General features: G+C 45.4%; 1 protein-coding gene across 1 annotated transcript in view; it reads left to right on the top strand.

Moving 5' to 3' along the window:
* Positions 1-15,552, top strand: part of THADA (THADA armadillo repeat containing) — a 906,435-nt gene that overhangs the window by 744,689 nt on the left and 146,194 nt on the right. Inside the window, 2 exon segments of the mRNA XM_075341438.1 lie at positions 4,994-5,066; positions 6,762-6,906. Of these exon segments, the coding sequence (XP_075197553.1) occupies positions 4,994-5,066; positions 6,762-6,906 (218 nt within the window).

Genomic DNA, 15,552 nt, shown 5'->3' with positions numbered 1-15,552 from the left:
CGATATCGACTGCGACGCCGGATGTGCGTCACTTTCGATCTGACCCCACCGATATCGCACCTGCGATGTCGTAGTGTGCAAAGCCCGCCTTAGACCATAGTCGGGATTATGTATACCGCCACACTGTGTCCTTGCCCTTTACCGGCATCATGTAGTGCTTCGGGTAATTTTTTTTTATTATGGAGATGCTCCACTCTTTCCCTCTGACAATCCAATACCAATATCCCGATAACCTACTAAGCACGTCAAAAAAATGGCGGTCTACTGGTACACCTAGGAGAGTTGAAATACTTTATCTGTAAAGATCATCAAATACAGGAACGTAGAACATGCACCTCACACTATACAGACCATTGATGTGTTTATGAGGCAATGTCCTCTTTATTGTTGCCGGACCTTCTGTCATGGCAGCCATCTGTCACATAAACCACAAGAAAGCATAGACTGTTCTGTCTTGTACCTTCCTCTTTCAAGATTGACAGTGACTTTTTGCTGACATCTTAGAGATGTATAGGTAGTAATCGGTGAGCCATTAACGTAGGAGGACAGCCGGTCTATGCTGTATACTGTCATATGTATACTGCTTGTCTGACCTAACTCTGGGAAATCCTAGTATAAATATAGGAATGGGACAAGAAAATGAGAATAAGTCCAGATACTGAGTACGATACAGTCCATATGCATAGGCATAGTGGCTATTTGTTATCATACAGTGCTGTGTGTGGGGGAAAATGACAACCCTGTGCTATAAAAATATGTGCTCATGGTGGCTGTCATTGTTTTTTAGCAGCATCTTCAAGTTACAATTATAACTAGTGATGCAGCATCTGCTCATCCTTATTAGCTTGTTCAGCGATATGTGGTTAATCTGCACGCTAATAGCGTTTTAAAACTGCCTGGACGGCACACTGAAAGCTCAGCTACCAAAAGGAAATTAACTTTATTCCTCCCTGCAGCCTACGGCTTTCAGTCATAGAGGCACAGCCACTGCGACTTCAGTCACTGCTCAATATACAGTTAATGGCGGCTGTAAACACTCCAGGACTGGCTGACAGCTGGCTCTGCAATGCATCAGTACTCCAGCTTTCAGTCATAGAGGCACAGCCACTGCGACTTCAGTCCCTGCTCAACATACAGTGAGTGGCGGCTGTAAACACTCCAGGACTGGCTGACAGCTGGCTCTACATTGCATCATGACTGAGTCGGCTCTCAGTCAGTGCCAGGTATGCAGTTACAGCCGCCTCTCACTGTATACTGAGCGGTGACTAAAGCCGCTACTCTAGGACTGAAAGCCAGAAGCTGTAGGGAGTAATAAAGTTAATTTCCTCCTGGTAGCTGGGTTTTCAGTGTGGCAGCCAGGCAGTTTTATAACACTGTTAATATGCAGGTCAACTCTCATATCTGCAGGTTCGTAGTATTTCTTGACATAATAGGTTCCTATTAATTTGTCAGACCTGATACCTCTAAAGGCCCCTTTACACACTGCAACATCACAAACGACATTGCTGTAACGTCACCGGTTTTGTGACGTAATAGCGACCTCCCCAGCGACATTGCAGTGTGTGAAACACATCAGCGACCTGGCCCCTGCTGTGAGGTTGCTGATCACTACACATCTCTCAGGACCATTCTTTGGTCCTTTGTTTTCCGCTGTGCAGCATGATCGCTAGAAAGTCTCAGTGTGTAAAGGGGCCTTTACAGCGACTTCGTTAGCGACTTCCCTTTCAAAAAGCTGCTTTACAGCGTCCCCAATGACTAGCTAGGTCGTTCTACAGGTCTGTATCGCTGTTGCGTCGTTTTCCAGGTATGTCTGTTTGACAGCTCACCAGCGACTCACCAGAGACTTTTTAGCGATCCCGGCCAGGTTGGGATCACTGGTGGGATCGCTAGAAAGTCTCAGTGTGTAAAGGGGCCTTAAGAATATGCACATAGTGGAGAAGCGAGAGATCATGATCTATCATATGCACTTGATGCTGCTTTTCTATGTGACAACAAAAAAACACACAGGAAAAATGTCTGCTTTCAGGTCCTTGATTTTGCTGATGGTTGTCCCTGGTAGTCTACAGTCTACAAATCCATTTGTAGGAAGCTCTTGATGATTGTTATAGCATATATATATATACCGTATATAGCAAAGAGTAGAGTTGATGTGAATCAATTGGCAGGAGCCAGGTAACCGTTGGAGTCCAGAGAGCCGCCTCTAACCTGATGGCATCCGCAGCTTTTTTTTTGGATTAGCCGGCCTGGTGCAGCGTCACTGGTCCCTCACTCCACAATGATGACATCTCACCAGGCTGAATAATTAAAGGGAACCTGTCACGTGCAATATGCATTGAGAACCACAAGCAGTTCTAGATGCATATTGCTAATCCCTGCCTAACTGTCCCTGTATCTAGTAGCATAGATAAAGAGATCTTTAGAAAGAGTTTTTCTACAGATTCTTTATAATATGCTAATGAGCGCAGGGACTAGTCGCAAGGGCGTTAGTTCCCTTGGCTAGTCGGCCCCCTTAGCATGCTAGCACTCCCCTGGGGATGTGCTAGCCTGCTGCCATCACAGGTTTTTGGCTCAGTTTGAACTATCAGAACGTCCCCGGGCTTCCAGTCATGCGCACTACACCAGCTTGAAGCCGGAACGCGTACACCCATCTTTATAGTGCTCATGACTGGAAGTCTGAGACTTCTGATCATGTGCACTGAGCTGAAATCCAGCATCTGGCACGATGGCAGCAGAGTGCGGTGAGATCGACCATGCCTCTGATACTGCACATCATTAGCATGTTAGCACGCCCACAGGGGTGTGCTTACATGCTAAGGGGGCCGACTAGCCAAGGAAAGTAACGCCTTTGTGACTAGTCGCTGGTGTCATTAACATATCATAAAGGATCTTTTGAAATACTTTTTCTTAAGATCTCTTTATCTATGCTACTAGATACAGGGACAGTTAGGCAGGGATTAGCAATATGCACCCAGAACTGCTCGTGGTTGTGGGTGCTTAGGGGACCTGACAGGTTCCCTTTTAAGGAGGAGCCATGGATGCGGTCAGGTTGTAGATGGTCCGCAGTGCTCCCATCCAGGCCACAGATTGCTTACCCCATTAGCAAGGATGGTTGACCTTAGGGAGATCAACATCCAACACCGCGGAGACACCATCACGTGTTTCTCAACGCAGTGATTCTAGAGTAATGCCCCCTGGGAAATATTCAAAACAAGAAAGCCTATGGCGACACCACCACATGTTTCTCAACACTGGCAGGAAACTATCCAGGTCTTTCACCGGGAAGGAACAACCACGGGAAGGGCAGTCTCCAGTCAAGGAGACCACCTATGCCAAACATGGTATCCATCCACAGACAGCTGTTTCGGGGTCATCAGTGTGGAGTAGGAAACTGGCCAGTGGGAGCAATGCCTAGTAGAAGACTACATAAGCAAGGATGGTTGACCTTAGGGAGATCAACATCCAACACCGCGGAGACACCATCACGTGTTTCTCAATGCAGTGATTCTAGAGCAATGCCCCCTGGGAAATATCCAAAACAAGAAAGCCTGCGGAGACACCATCACATGTTTCTCAACGCTGGCAGGAAACTAGCTTATGTATTCTTCTACTAGGCATTGCTCCCACTAGCCAGTTTCCTACTCCACACTGATGAGGGGCAAATACCCCGAAACAGCTGTCTGTGGATGGATACCATGTTTGGCATAGGTGGTCTCCTTGACTGGAGGCTGCCCTTCCCGTGGTTGTTCCTTCCCAGTGAAAGACCTGGCTAGTTTCCTGCCAGCGTTGAGAAACATGTGATGGTGTCTCCGCAGGCTTTCTTGTGTTTTTTTACAGGTTACTTACCCAGCCGCTGGAATGAGTCTAACAAATCGATTTGCACCAGTTGATATTTGGTGTAGAATATGGGCATGGATTTGCCTTCGAAGGAGAAACGCAGCGTGATAATCTACCACCTAAGTAATTGAGATCTTAAAAATCTCCTCTACACATTATATACATTTTCCACTTGTAGATTAAGCAGTGTTGTGCATTTTTAATTCTGCATCCTGTGCGGATATCATTATGGATTTCACTCTGCAATGCTTTGGCTGAAATTCTCAACAAAATCAGCAATGAAATCTGATTGGAAATTTTGATGTAAAAATGCTTCAGATTTGCCCCATAGAATCCGCTACATGTGCAGGTTCCCCCTGACTATTAATTTGCCATAATTCAGGCTTCCATATTATCCAACATCTAAATTGTGTTCAAACAAAACAGCAGTAGAAAAACAAAATTCCTGTGTTTTACTTTGTATTTTATTCATTTGGAGATCTCGGTGCTCAAAAGAGGCGGCAGGTGCCAGGATTTCACGACCGGTCTCCTCTAATACCGCCTTGCTGAAATGTAAAGCCGCAGGTCCGCATTACAATGGCAGACATGTCTCCTTCTTCGTATTTGCTCTGACCTCACTGGAATTTCTTACACATATTTAGTTTAGTTCTGGACAAGACCCATGTGCAGCCGACTGCAGCCTGCCATGTTCAATGGTGTGTTACTGCAGGGAACATTGCTTTGGTCAGATGACGGCTGCTCATTGACTATGACAGTCTTCTTTACTTTGGCCGCTTTCCTTCCATCCTGTTGTCGAAAAGGGATCTTTACCTAATCGTCTCCTGCATACCATGGGTCATGGGCAGAGCCCGACGTGGACGCCATATTTTGTATTCATGAAATCCTTGCGGCTGGTGGCTGTCCAGACACAGGAAAACAACTGTTGTCTTCTGAGGCTGTGTATTCAGGTGCTGCCCATACATTGCGGATGACATATGGATAGAGTTTCATGCCGGCTGCAGTTCACAATGTATGAATGTGTTCAAGAAATGAGGAGGTTCCTTCAATATTTACCACCCACTATGGCCAAACATATTTTGTCAGACATACAACCATTGGAACATTTGCATTTTCCCCCCTTTAAATGTACTGAAGAGTGTTCTCCTTTCTCTTTTTCCAGTCTGGAAATCCAGAGCTCAGCGTTAAAGCTATTGTCTAAGTTGGTCGTCAGTCTTGCCGGCAAGGTCCAGGAGGTAAGGCGGTGGCTAAGCATCTCTGTACCGTGGCGTGTGCTCATTTTCCACTCCGCGTGATATGAATATAATATAATAAGGATTGTTTATCATAAAGCACAAGGAGGGATAATAAAGAGAAAAAAATTAAATTAGCAGGCACTTTTATAAATGGGGAAAGTGGTGCGAAGAGGCTTACAAGTAATAAAGGTTCGTGCGGTAGAGAACTCCTGCGATAGAAGACACGCTTGATCCCATAGCACCATAGTGATAGTAGGTAATCATAGTGGTGGACCGACGTCAGAGACATGTCCCCCTCTTCTATATGAAGAAGGAAAGACATCCGGCGTACTTTCTACCTGTCCTAGATCTTCAGGCTCTTGGATAAAGAGGAGACCCTGCAGATGTGTCTTCGAATGTGCCAAATACATGACTGTGCAAACCAAGAACTGGCACTCGGTGCACCCTTGGTGTGACCGAGCAGTTCAGTGCATCCTCCCACCTACTTTTTTTTCCATCTATCTCCACTTTTTATGGTTCCTGTAAACCCCAGTGTCCAGATACAACTTTAAAGGGGTGCTTCACCCCTTTTCATTACTGGTCACATCAATATTAGGTTGAGAAAAAAGGTTTCTCTCAAATACTTTGTGTTCCCAATAGTGGCTGTGAGCGGCGCTATTCCGGTCTGCACTACTTTGCGTGACCCCTGGGCTCCTTGACCTCTGATGTCCAGTTATGTCATGTCAACTGAGGCGGACTGCAGTCTTCCTGAGTGACTGTGCTGTGGGCGGCATTTCACCGCTCAACACAGCCCATCATTGCTCCTGCTCCCTCCTTCACTGCAGAAAGCCGCAAGCAGGAGCGTTGCTGGGCTGTGATGAGCGGTGAAACGCCACCCACAGCCCAGTGACTCGTGGAGACTGAGGCCGGCCGTGGTGATATCAGGTCAACTGGAAGTTGATGTGACATCACTAGACATCAGAGGTCATGGAGCCCTGGGGTTCACATGAAGGGAGTGAGCGGACTGCAGTAGCGCCGCTCACAAGCGATATTGGCAAAACAAGGTATTTGAGAGAAACCTTGTTCTCAACATAATATCGATGTGGCCAGTAATGAAAAGAGGTGACCCACCTTTTTAAGGAACGGAAAAGGGTCTAGCCACGAAAAAAAAATAAGGTGCATTTTTATGCTTCCAAACATCTCTAGAAGTATGGTGTAAACGGCTTTAATATTGGCGCCATCATTTGAGCCATATACAAGTGGTGGCTGCAGAATTTTTTTTTTAATTTCATGCTCAGCTGCGCTTTATATCCGAAAGTAAGAAGTTACCCGGCACCGAAATGTGAACCAACTTAATAATTAATGGTGTTGGCGGCTGGACGGTCACATAAACAGTAGTGATTAATTTGATTAAATGCAGGAACAAATTATCTGTGTCTGTGAAAATATAATAATATTGGTCGGATTGAAATCCGCGGTGGGGAGACTCGTCCATATGTTATTATTTTTGTAAGATAAACATACTGAAAGCCAATGGCGATCAATCAACGCAGCTCTTACGAGTGACGTCTTCTTGTCATCACCCCGTAAACCCCGTATCTTCTGCCACAGATAATCCATGAGACACTGCTTTTTGTTGACCGTGGTTTGATTAATCGTTGTCAGGAACATCTGGAGGATCTCAGGCTGATTTTCTGTGTGTTTTTTTTTTCTTAGGCCATTGAGTCAGAGTTGAAGGACTGGGTTGCACTTGTGGTTCGCTGCTGTGGAGATGAACTCCAGACTGAAGTGAAGTTGGCAGCTGCTGAGATCCTCACCGATATTGCTCCCTGTTTCCTGACCAGTCCGCGGCCTGTGCTCGGTAAGACCCCAGTGCAGTTCTCTATCAAACCCTATTATGTGGCCAGTAAAGGAATGTGCCGATGGATCCATCATTATCTATGGGATTTTTTTCTCTAGCTCACTGACACAAGGCGGCTGTCAGCTGGTCCCTTTACTTTGAACACAAGGCATTAATCAGGCTGTCCGCTTTCACCAATCTTTTGTCCACTGGCTCAATTAGGTACAAAAACAACAAAAAAACACCTTGAGTTTTACGTACTGTTCTCGAGTCTAGTTAAGTGTCTCTTCTGCTGCCCGGTCAATCACTGATCTCAGCCGCTTGTGTCGTATATTCCGACACTGAGCTTAATTATTGTCGATATGACATCACCACTGCAGCCAAACAGCACACATCGGACAAACGATGGAGACTCAATGCTGGGGAGAGTAAAGCGCAAGGGGTTTTTGTCATGTTTTTGTGCACCAGAAGATTGGGGACATGCACATGCAAGTGCTTCAACTGAGGATCCCCCAAGGGGAAATAGCATGCATTTGGCAAAAAGTTTGATTCGACCTATGTTAAGGCCACGTCTCACTAAGCGACATCGCTGCTGAGTCACGGTTTTTGTGACGCAACAGCGATCTTGCTAGAGATGTCGCTGTGTGTGACCTCAGCCCCTGCTGTGAGGTCGCCGGTCGTTGCTGAATGTCCTGGACTATTTTTTGGTCGTTGCTCTCCCGCTGTGAAGCACACATCGCTGTGTGTGACAGTGAGAAAGCAACGATCTGAATGTGCAGGGAGCCAGCTTCTGCAGACTCTGATAACCAAGGTACACATTGAGTAACCATTCAAAGTGCTTTGCTTGGTTACCCTATATTTTCCTTGGTTACCAGCGTCCACAGCTTCTAGAAGCCTGCTCCCTGCACACGTAGCCAAGGTACACATCGGGTAACTATAAGCAAAGAGCTGTGCTTAGTAACCCGATGTGTACTATGGTTACCAAGCACAGCGTCGTTACACGGGTCGCTGGTGGCTGATCTCTGATCGCTGTGGGGATCTGCCTGATTGACAACTCACCAGCGACCATGTAGCGACGCTCCAGTGATCCCTGCCGGTTCAGATCGCTGGTGGGATCGCTGGAGCGTTGCTAAGTGTGACAGTGCCTTTACTGTCACAGGTGTGTCACATGTGACAGACTGTCATGTGAGCAGAATGCTCCCTGATTATCCATTGTTTCTGCTGTCAGTATTCATTAGCATAGATTGCTTTCCTGCTGGATTCATCTCTCCCCTTTGGACCCAGCAGGTGCTTGCCTTCCACCCAGCTGCCAATCATCAGCATTATCTTGGTGCTTAAATACCCCTTCCTTCCTTTGACTAGTGCTGGTGAGATTTTCATTTCATTCAAGCTTTGGTTGCAAGCAAGTGGTATTATTGCTGAAAACTTTGCTGAACTTCTACCTGTGTCATCTGTAGATAAGTAGTTCATGCATTTTCCACGTGTGTCCTCCTTGTGTCATCTATAGAGTTTAGTGGGGTTGATGAAGAGCTCATCCCAGCTGTTCTCTATTTAGGGCTTAGGGATACCTAAGGACAGGTACGTGGCTCAGCGCATAAGTGCGGAACCTATCTAGGGTGGTGAGGGACCCCAGGGATCAGCAGTAGGTTTGATCAGGATTCACTCTCTTCCTTTTCCCCAGACACAGGGTTTCCCTTCCCTTTTACCATTCACTTGGTACTTCCCGTACCTAGTAGGACAGTTACATTCTAGACCTTTGGAAAACCCACCACTGCCAAAAATGAGGTTTTATATTTTCCCCAGTAAGAGTTGTCTCTTTGGCTTCAAGAGTTTGGACCTCAACCTAATATACTTATATTGACTCTATTTCCCCAATAGACAACTGCTTTTTAGTCCATAGTGTTGTGGTCTAGTCATGTCTAGAGCGTGTAGAACCTGTAAGTAAAGTGAAATGTTTATGGCAACATATCCTAGCTTCTGTTCATTTTGTTAGGTTCTGTTTCGAATTAATTTAGGTTTGATGGGACTTAAAGTTGTAGGCGCAGAGATATTATTCCTGTCGGATGGTGGTGGTATCCATTTAACAATGGATCCGACACAGTCTCGGTTTACTATTACTTATTATTATAGTGCCATTTATTCCATGACGCTTTACATGTGAAAAGGGGCATCCGAAAACAAGTACAATAATCGTGGACAATACAAGGCACAGACTGGTACAGGAGGAGAGAGGACCCTGCCCACGAGGGATCAGTCTACAGGAGCAGAGAGGACCCTGCCCACGAGGGATCAGAGTCTACAGGAGGAGAAAGGACCCTGCCTACGAGGGATCACAGTCTACAGGAGGAGAGAGGACCCTGCCCCTGAGGGCTCACAGTCTACAGGAGGAGAGAGGACCCTGCCCACGAGGGCTCACAGTCTACAGGAGGAGAGAGGACCCTGCCCACGAGGGCTCACAGTCTACAGGAGGAGAGAGGACCCTGCCTGCAAGGGATCACAGTCTACAGGATGAGAGAGGACCCTGCCCATGAAAGATCACAGTCTACAGGGGATGGGTGAGGATACAGTAGATGAGGCTAAAGTTGGTAGAGTGGGTCGTGCGGAGGAATAGAGGACTGAGGGTTATTGAAGGTCGTAGGCTTGTCTGAAGACATGGGTCTTCATGTTCCTGTTTAACGATTCCATGATAGGTGAGAGTCTGATATGTTGGGGTAGAGTGTTTCAGAGTATGGAAGAGGCGCGGGAGAAATCTTGGATGCGATTGTGAGAAGAGGAGATAAGAAGGGAGATTTCTATTATAAACTTAAACCCGAATAGAGACAACCCCTCTCAGAATCCAGACCCCGAGAAGATCCAGTGATTGTCCCAGGTCTTATTGCCCCCAAACAGCTGTTTTTGCCAGGTAAAGCCGCAGCCAGACTACAGTGAAAATATTATTAAATTGTGCCAGTTCGGTTCAACGGCTATCCTTGTTACACAACATATATAGTCTGCAAAACTGGGAGCCATTCTTACCCAGCGGCTCTTAGTTCTCCATATGATAAAAATTAAAACAATGGTTACTACCGTGTTTCCCCGAAAGTAGGACCCCCCCGAAAGTAAGGCAGGGTGGGGGTTTCGGGGGGGTCCGCCAATGTAGGGCACCCCCCGATTGTAAGGCAGGGTAGCGGGGGGGCCCGGGGAATGTAAGGCCGCCTATGGGTGGTGGTCGCGGCGTAATGTAAGGCCGCATATCTCGCCGGCCTGCGGCGCGTCCCGGGTCAACGCCCTTCCTGCTCGATGCTGATTGGCCGATCAGCCTGTTCGTCACAGGCTCCCTGCTGGCCATCAGCTCGAGCTGTGATTGGCCAGTCAGCCGGCTCGCAGCTGATTGGCCGAATCAGCCGCGACGTCACCGCCTGCAGGCTCGCTCCGATTGGTCCAGCGTCCCCGGCATCCGATTCGTCAGCCCGGCACCGCAGAGGAGATCGAAACAGAAGGAAAGTAACGGTAAGTTCTGAAACTCTCTCTCTGTGTGTGTGTGTATGGTATGTGTACGGTATGTGTATGGGTGCCGTATGGGGCTGTATGTGTCAGTGTGTGTGTGTGTGTACGGTACCGGTACGATATGTGTGTGGGTGCAGTGTGGGGCTGTACCGGTACCGTATGTGTCAGTGTGTGTGGTGGCAGAGTGGGGGGCAGAACCACTGTATGGGGAGGCTGCAGGGGGGAGGATGGGGTGGATGCCGGACTCTCAAACAATGGGGAGGCTGCAGGGTTATTTTTTTTTCCAATGTAAGGCCTCCCCCGAAAGTAAGGCAGGGTGGGACTTTTGGGGGTAAAATTAATGTAAGACAGGGCCTTACTTTCGGGGAAGCACAGTATATAAATATAATGAATATGAGATGTGCCCAGTCTCAAGCTGCTGGGTCATGTCTGGTTGTGTATTGTCTTTACCAGTGGTACCAGGGTCCTCACTGCACTCTGCTGTCATGATGACTATGGGATAATAATAATATTTATTTTTATAGCGCCAACACATTCCGAAGCGCTTTACAATTCAGAGGTTCATATAGAAACATTCATAAGTAGCAGTTATAGAAAATACAATAATAAAAGCAAAAATAATGACAACCCTGCTTGTAGGAGCTTATAATCTACAATGGGCTGAGGTGGTGGTGACTCGAGATACAGGTGCAACAACAGTCCAGCCATCTTGAAGAAATGGGAGAAAGACTGCATGAGTCAGTCAACAAGCAAAATTTGTGATGCTTTTGGGTGCGATGGAGTTTGACGGAGAATTATGTTCTGTGAAATAGTGGAGGGGCTCACGAGATTGCAGGGATTACACCGGCTCCTAACCTGTCAAGCTAAGGGGACCCCATGCTATCCCTAACTTCAGGGATACTCCTGATAGTGGAGATGCCTGAGTCAACTTTCTGGCCATGCTGCTCCTGACCAGCCTTGATCTGATTTCCCTTAAAGACCCCCCCCACCTTCCCCCCGGAAGGGACAGGACAGGAGAAAGATGAAACCCACAGATAAAAACAGACAAGGGAAAAACAAAACCTATAACACAGCACGCGCACACAAAGGTTAAGACAATAAGAGATTCAGGAGGAAAAACGAGCAGGAAGCAAGCTACAAAACAGAAAAGGTACACTCCACAACTGCACTAAGCAATGTGCACAACTTTCACCAGGGTGTCTGGAACACCACACCTCACAGACCAACAAAGACAAACTATAGCTGGCATGGGTGGACGGATTCAACCAGCATAAATAGGAGGGAAGATGATGTGATAAGCCTTTCCGTTATATGGGATCAAAGGAGCAAGCAGAGATTAACTCTTGCTAGCCTGCCTATGACTCAGCACACAGCAGGTTGAAGCCGGAGTCTGCCTGTGTTGATTCCAGACACCAGAGAAACCATCGAGCACAGTGTCAGAATTTGCAATCTGAACAGAGCCCAATGCTACCATATCAGTCTGCGAAGTTTGTGCAAAACTCCGTGTGACATCTGCATTGTAATATTATAGTTTGATATATTAGCCCCAGACTTCTGCCTTTGAAACCAGTGGAAAGGAAACCACCATAAGCATGGATAAGATTAATATTAATAGTTTTATTTGGTAGCACTGTTTGTTACAGCTTTTCTTAACAGATGAGAGTAACGACCATCGGGATTGTCCCACCACTTTCTTGACTGCAGTATTATAGAATGATCCATCCTTCGCTCTTGCATAAATATTCCGAAACCTTCTCAGTTACTATAAAAATCCATCTTGAGTAAAATGGTAAATAGACAGTGGGGAGGAGGGGGATGCAGCTGCAATTTATTAATCAGAGACCACATGTGAGCAGACCTCTGATTGGCTTAGATCACATTATTTCCATTACTTAAGAGCGACCACCCATTGGCTACATTAAGGTAACAGTTTTCCAACTATTGTGAGACCTGTAATTCGGAGCAATAGCACCCGTCACATTGAAATTTCTACAGTAACACTTAGATTAGGGTTATATTTACCCCAGGTCTTGGATTATACCAAATATGTGTAAAGTATGTCTAGACAAGAATGCATGAGAATAAGAGGGTGAGGAATGGCCAGTAACGAGTCCTGTACAAATACATGTAGGGGAATTTTCAGCAGGTGGCTTCTTTGGTATTTGATTAAGTCACGACTGTTTTAGGTTGCGTTCTGACATGTAATTGCTGCAGTCACTGGGTCGCTGCCAACGCCGCCTTCCCCAACGTTATTAGTTTTAATTGATCCTGCCTGATTAGAGAGTGTCAAACATAGGATTCCTAGAAGTGACGGTAAGCCCTCACTGAGTGAATCATAACGCGCACCTCATGGTCTTGGCATTAGGTGCGGACGTCTCGCACTCCGTCGGAGGTTTGTCTGGAGAGCTTGCATTGCTTTTCATTCACAGTTCGGTCATCACTGCGGTTATCAATTCAGCACAGGTGACAAACGCAGGGTGACATCACCGGTGACATCACCTCTTTTGTCTACCAATTTCCAGTCTGCAATCTGCAACTCGGTCAGAGCATGCTGGAAGTTGTAGTGTTGCTTTTGGAGACTTATGGACAGAGCTCTATTTCCTATCGCATCTAGCTTACATTTTGTCTTTTCGTAATTTAATTATAGTAATGACAATAATTGACCACAGTGCTCTGGGTTCTCACAGACCCTGAATGGGTATATTATAAGGGCTTAAAGGTGACTTGTCACTTGGTCCAAAGTGGTCGTTTTTTTGCTCCTGTTTTAGTCCCACTGCTTCCATGAGTATTCCGTGTAATTGTTTTTTTAACCCACCATACAGTTCCAGGGATGTGAGCCTTTTTATTTGGTGATATTGTTATAGTCTTTACAAGGGAGCGTGGCTCACACGATAGTCTTGGGGCAAGTCTTTAGACTGCTCTGCATAATTGTCCTGTGAGCCACACCTCCCTTGTAAAAATCATAAAAATAATCAGTAAATATAAAGGTCCATATGTCATGATAGTTATGGGGAAGTACCAAGCACTTGGCGAAAGGGAAGGGAAAACCTGTGGTTAGGGAAGGGGGAGATGGTGACCCCTAACTTAACCTACTGCTGGTCCCTGGGGTCCTTCACCACCCTAGATAGGTTGTGCACCTATGCGCTGAGCCGGATACCTGACCCTAGGTATCCCTAGTGCTGAGCCCTAAATAGGGAACAGATGGGATGAACTCTTCGTCAACCCCACTAAACAACTATAGAAGACACAAGGAGGACACACAGGGGGAAAAGCATGAACTGCTTATCTACAGATGACTCAGGTAGACGTTCAGCAGTGGTTTCAAGAACGATACCACAGAGGAGTACAAGCCACCTGCTTGCAACCTTGGCTTGAAGGAAATGAAAATATCACCAGCACAGTCCAAGGAAATACTGATGATGAACAGCTGGGTGGAAGGCAAGCTCCTGCTGGGTCTAGAAGAGAACGAGGAATCCAGCAGGAAAACTACCTATACCAAAGAATACTGACCGCAGGAACAATGGAAAGTCAGGGAGCATTCTGTGCAGCCAAATACTGTGACCTTCTATGGCCAGAAACCACATGACTGTCTGTCACATGTAACACACCTGTGACACCATATCTCTGGAACCGTATGTTAGATTTCACCAAAAAATAAAAGAACAACAAAAAAATGAAATACTCTGGGGAATAAGTTAAGAGCAATATGTTCTTTTCACCTGGTGAAAGTTCCTAAACAGTTTAAAGAAAAAAAATACCCTGACACTCAGCATTTACCTAGTCCCTTCTGGTCTTTACTTCCTGGTCCCGTCTTGACACACAGGAAATGCCTGCCCGGCCAATCAGTGACTGAGGTGGGTCCAAAAAAAAGTGGAATAAAATGCAATAAAAAAAAGTTGCATGTAAATAAAAATTGTATAGCTGAAAATGTCATCTTGTCCTGCAAAAATAAAAGCCCCCACTCAGTTCTCTCTGCAGAAAAATAAAAGTTATATCTCTCAGAATATAGCAAAGCTAAAACAACTTTTTTTTTCTATAAAATATTTTTTATTTTGTAAAAGTGTCAAAACATAAAAAAAGACGTAAATGTTGTATCGCTGTAATCGTACTGACCCGAAGAATAAGTCTTATTAATTTTACCAGATAGTCAACAGCATAAAAAAAAATCAAAAACACAATTCCCAAATTCCTGTTTTATGTTCATGCTGCCTCCCCAAAAACAGAACTGGTCAAAAAACACTATGTGTACAAACATGGTACCCATAAAAAATGTCATCTCATCACCACGCAAAAAACAAGCCCTCACATGATTCTGTCAGCATAAATGAAGAATAATTTCAACTCTTAAAATGTGGCGATGCAAAACCTTTCTGTAAAAAAAACAAAACATTTTTTAGTGTGTGACAGTTGCCAAACTTAAAAAAACATAAATCTAGTATTGCTGTAGTCACACCGACCCGAAAAATAAAGCCATCTTGTGACTTTATCGCATGGTGAACAGTTTAAAAAATAAATAACAGAAATTCTTGACCTGCTGTTGATTTATTCATTTTTCCTCCCAAAGATCGCAGTACAGCTCAGCTCACATTTATCCTGCGCTCTACTCTGAGCACTAACATTGGGGATTACGTGTAAATCTCTAAAATACATGACTCGGTAGTCACCTTCGATTCACTCTGTACTATGATCTGGCGGTGTCCGTATTTTCAGTGGTGCGTAAAAGCGCAGTCAACCAGTTTTGTGCACTTCTGAAAAGGACACCGCTGAATAGAGGCCATCATAGTGTAGAGCAGGGGTCTCAAACTCAGCTGGGTGCATGGGCCGCATATAGAAAAAAAAATTGAGTGGGGCCGCATTATTTGCAGGACTAAGTGAACATTTTTAATGAATCCATGTTTTTTTTTCTATACCTCTTTGGATCACTTTTTTAAACATTTTCTGCTTGTATATTATAACAAACGTGCAATTTTTTTGTTAAGTTTATATATAAAAAAACATTTTTAATGTAAAAAAATGTCATGCTTTATTATGATTTTTTTTTTTTACATTTTATCACCTCCTTGTAATATTTTTTTACAATTAGCACCATCATATAGTAATCTTTGCCAACATCCTGTAGTAATGTGCCCATGCTGCAGTAATGTCCCCATCCGTTTGCCCTGTAGTAAGGTGCTCATCCTT

Source organism: Anomaloglossus baeobatrachus, chromosome 3, assembly GCF_048569485.1.
Source record: "Anomaloglossus baeobatrachus isolate aAnoBae1 chromosome 3, aAnoBae1.hap1, whole genome shotgun sequence".
NCBI classification, from domain to species: Eukaryota; Metazoa; Chordata; class Amphibia; order Anura; family Aromobatidae; genus Anomaloglossus; species Anomaloglossus baeobatrachus.
Note: the sequence above shows the minus strand (reverse complement) of the source record. Positions and strands in the feature narration are given on the sequence as shown.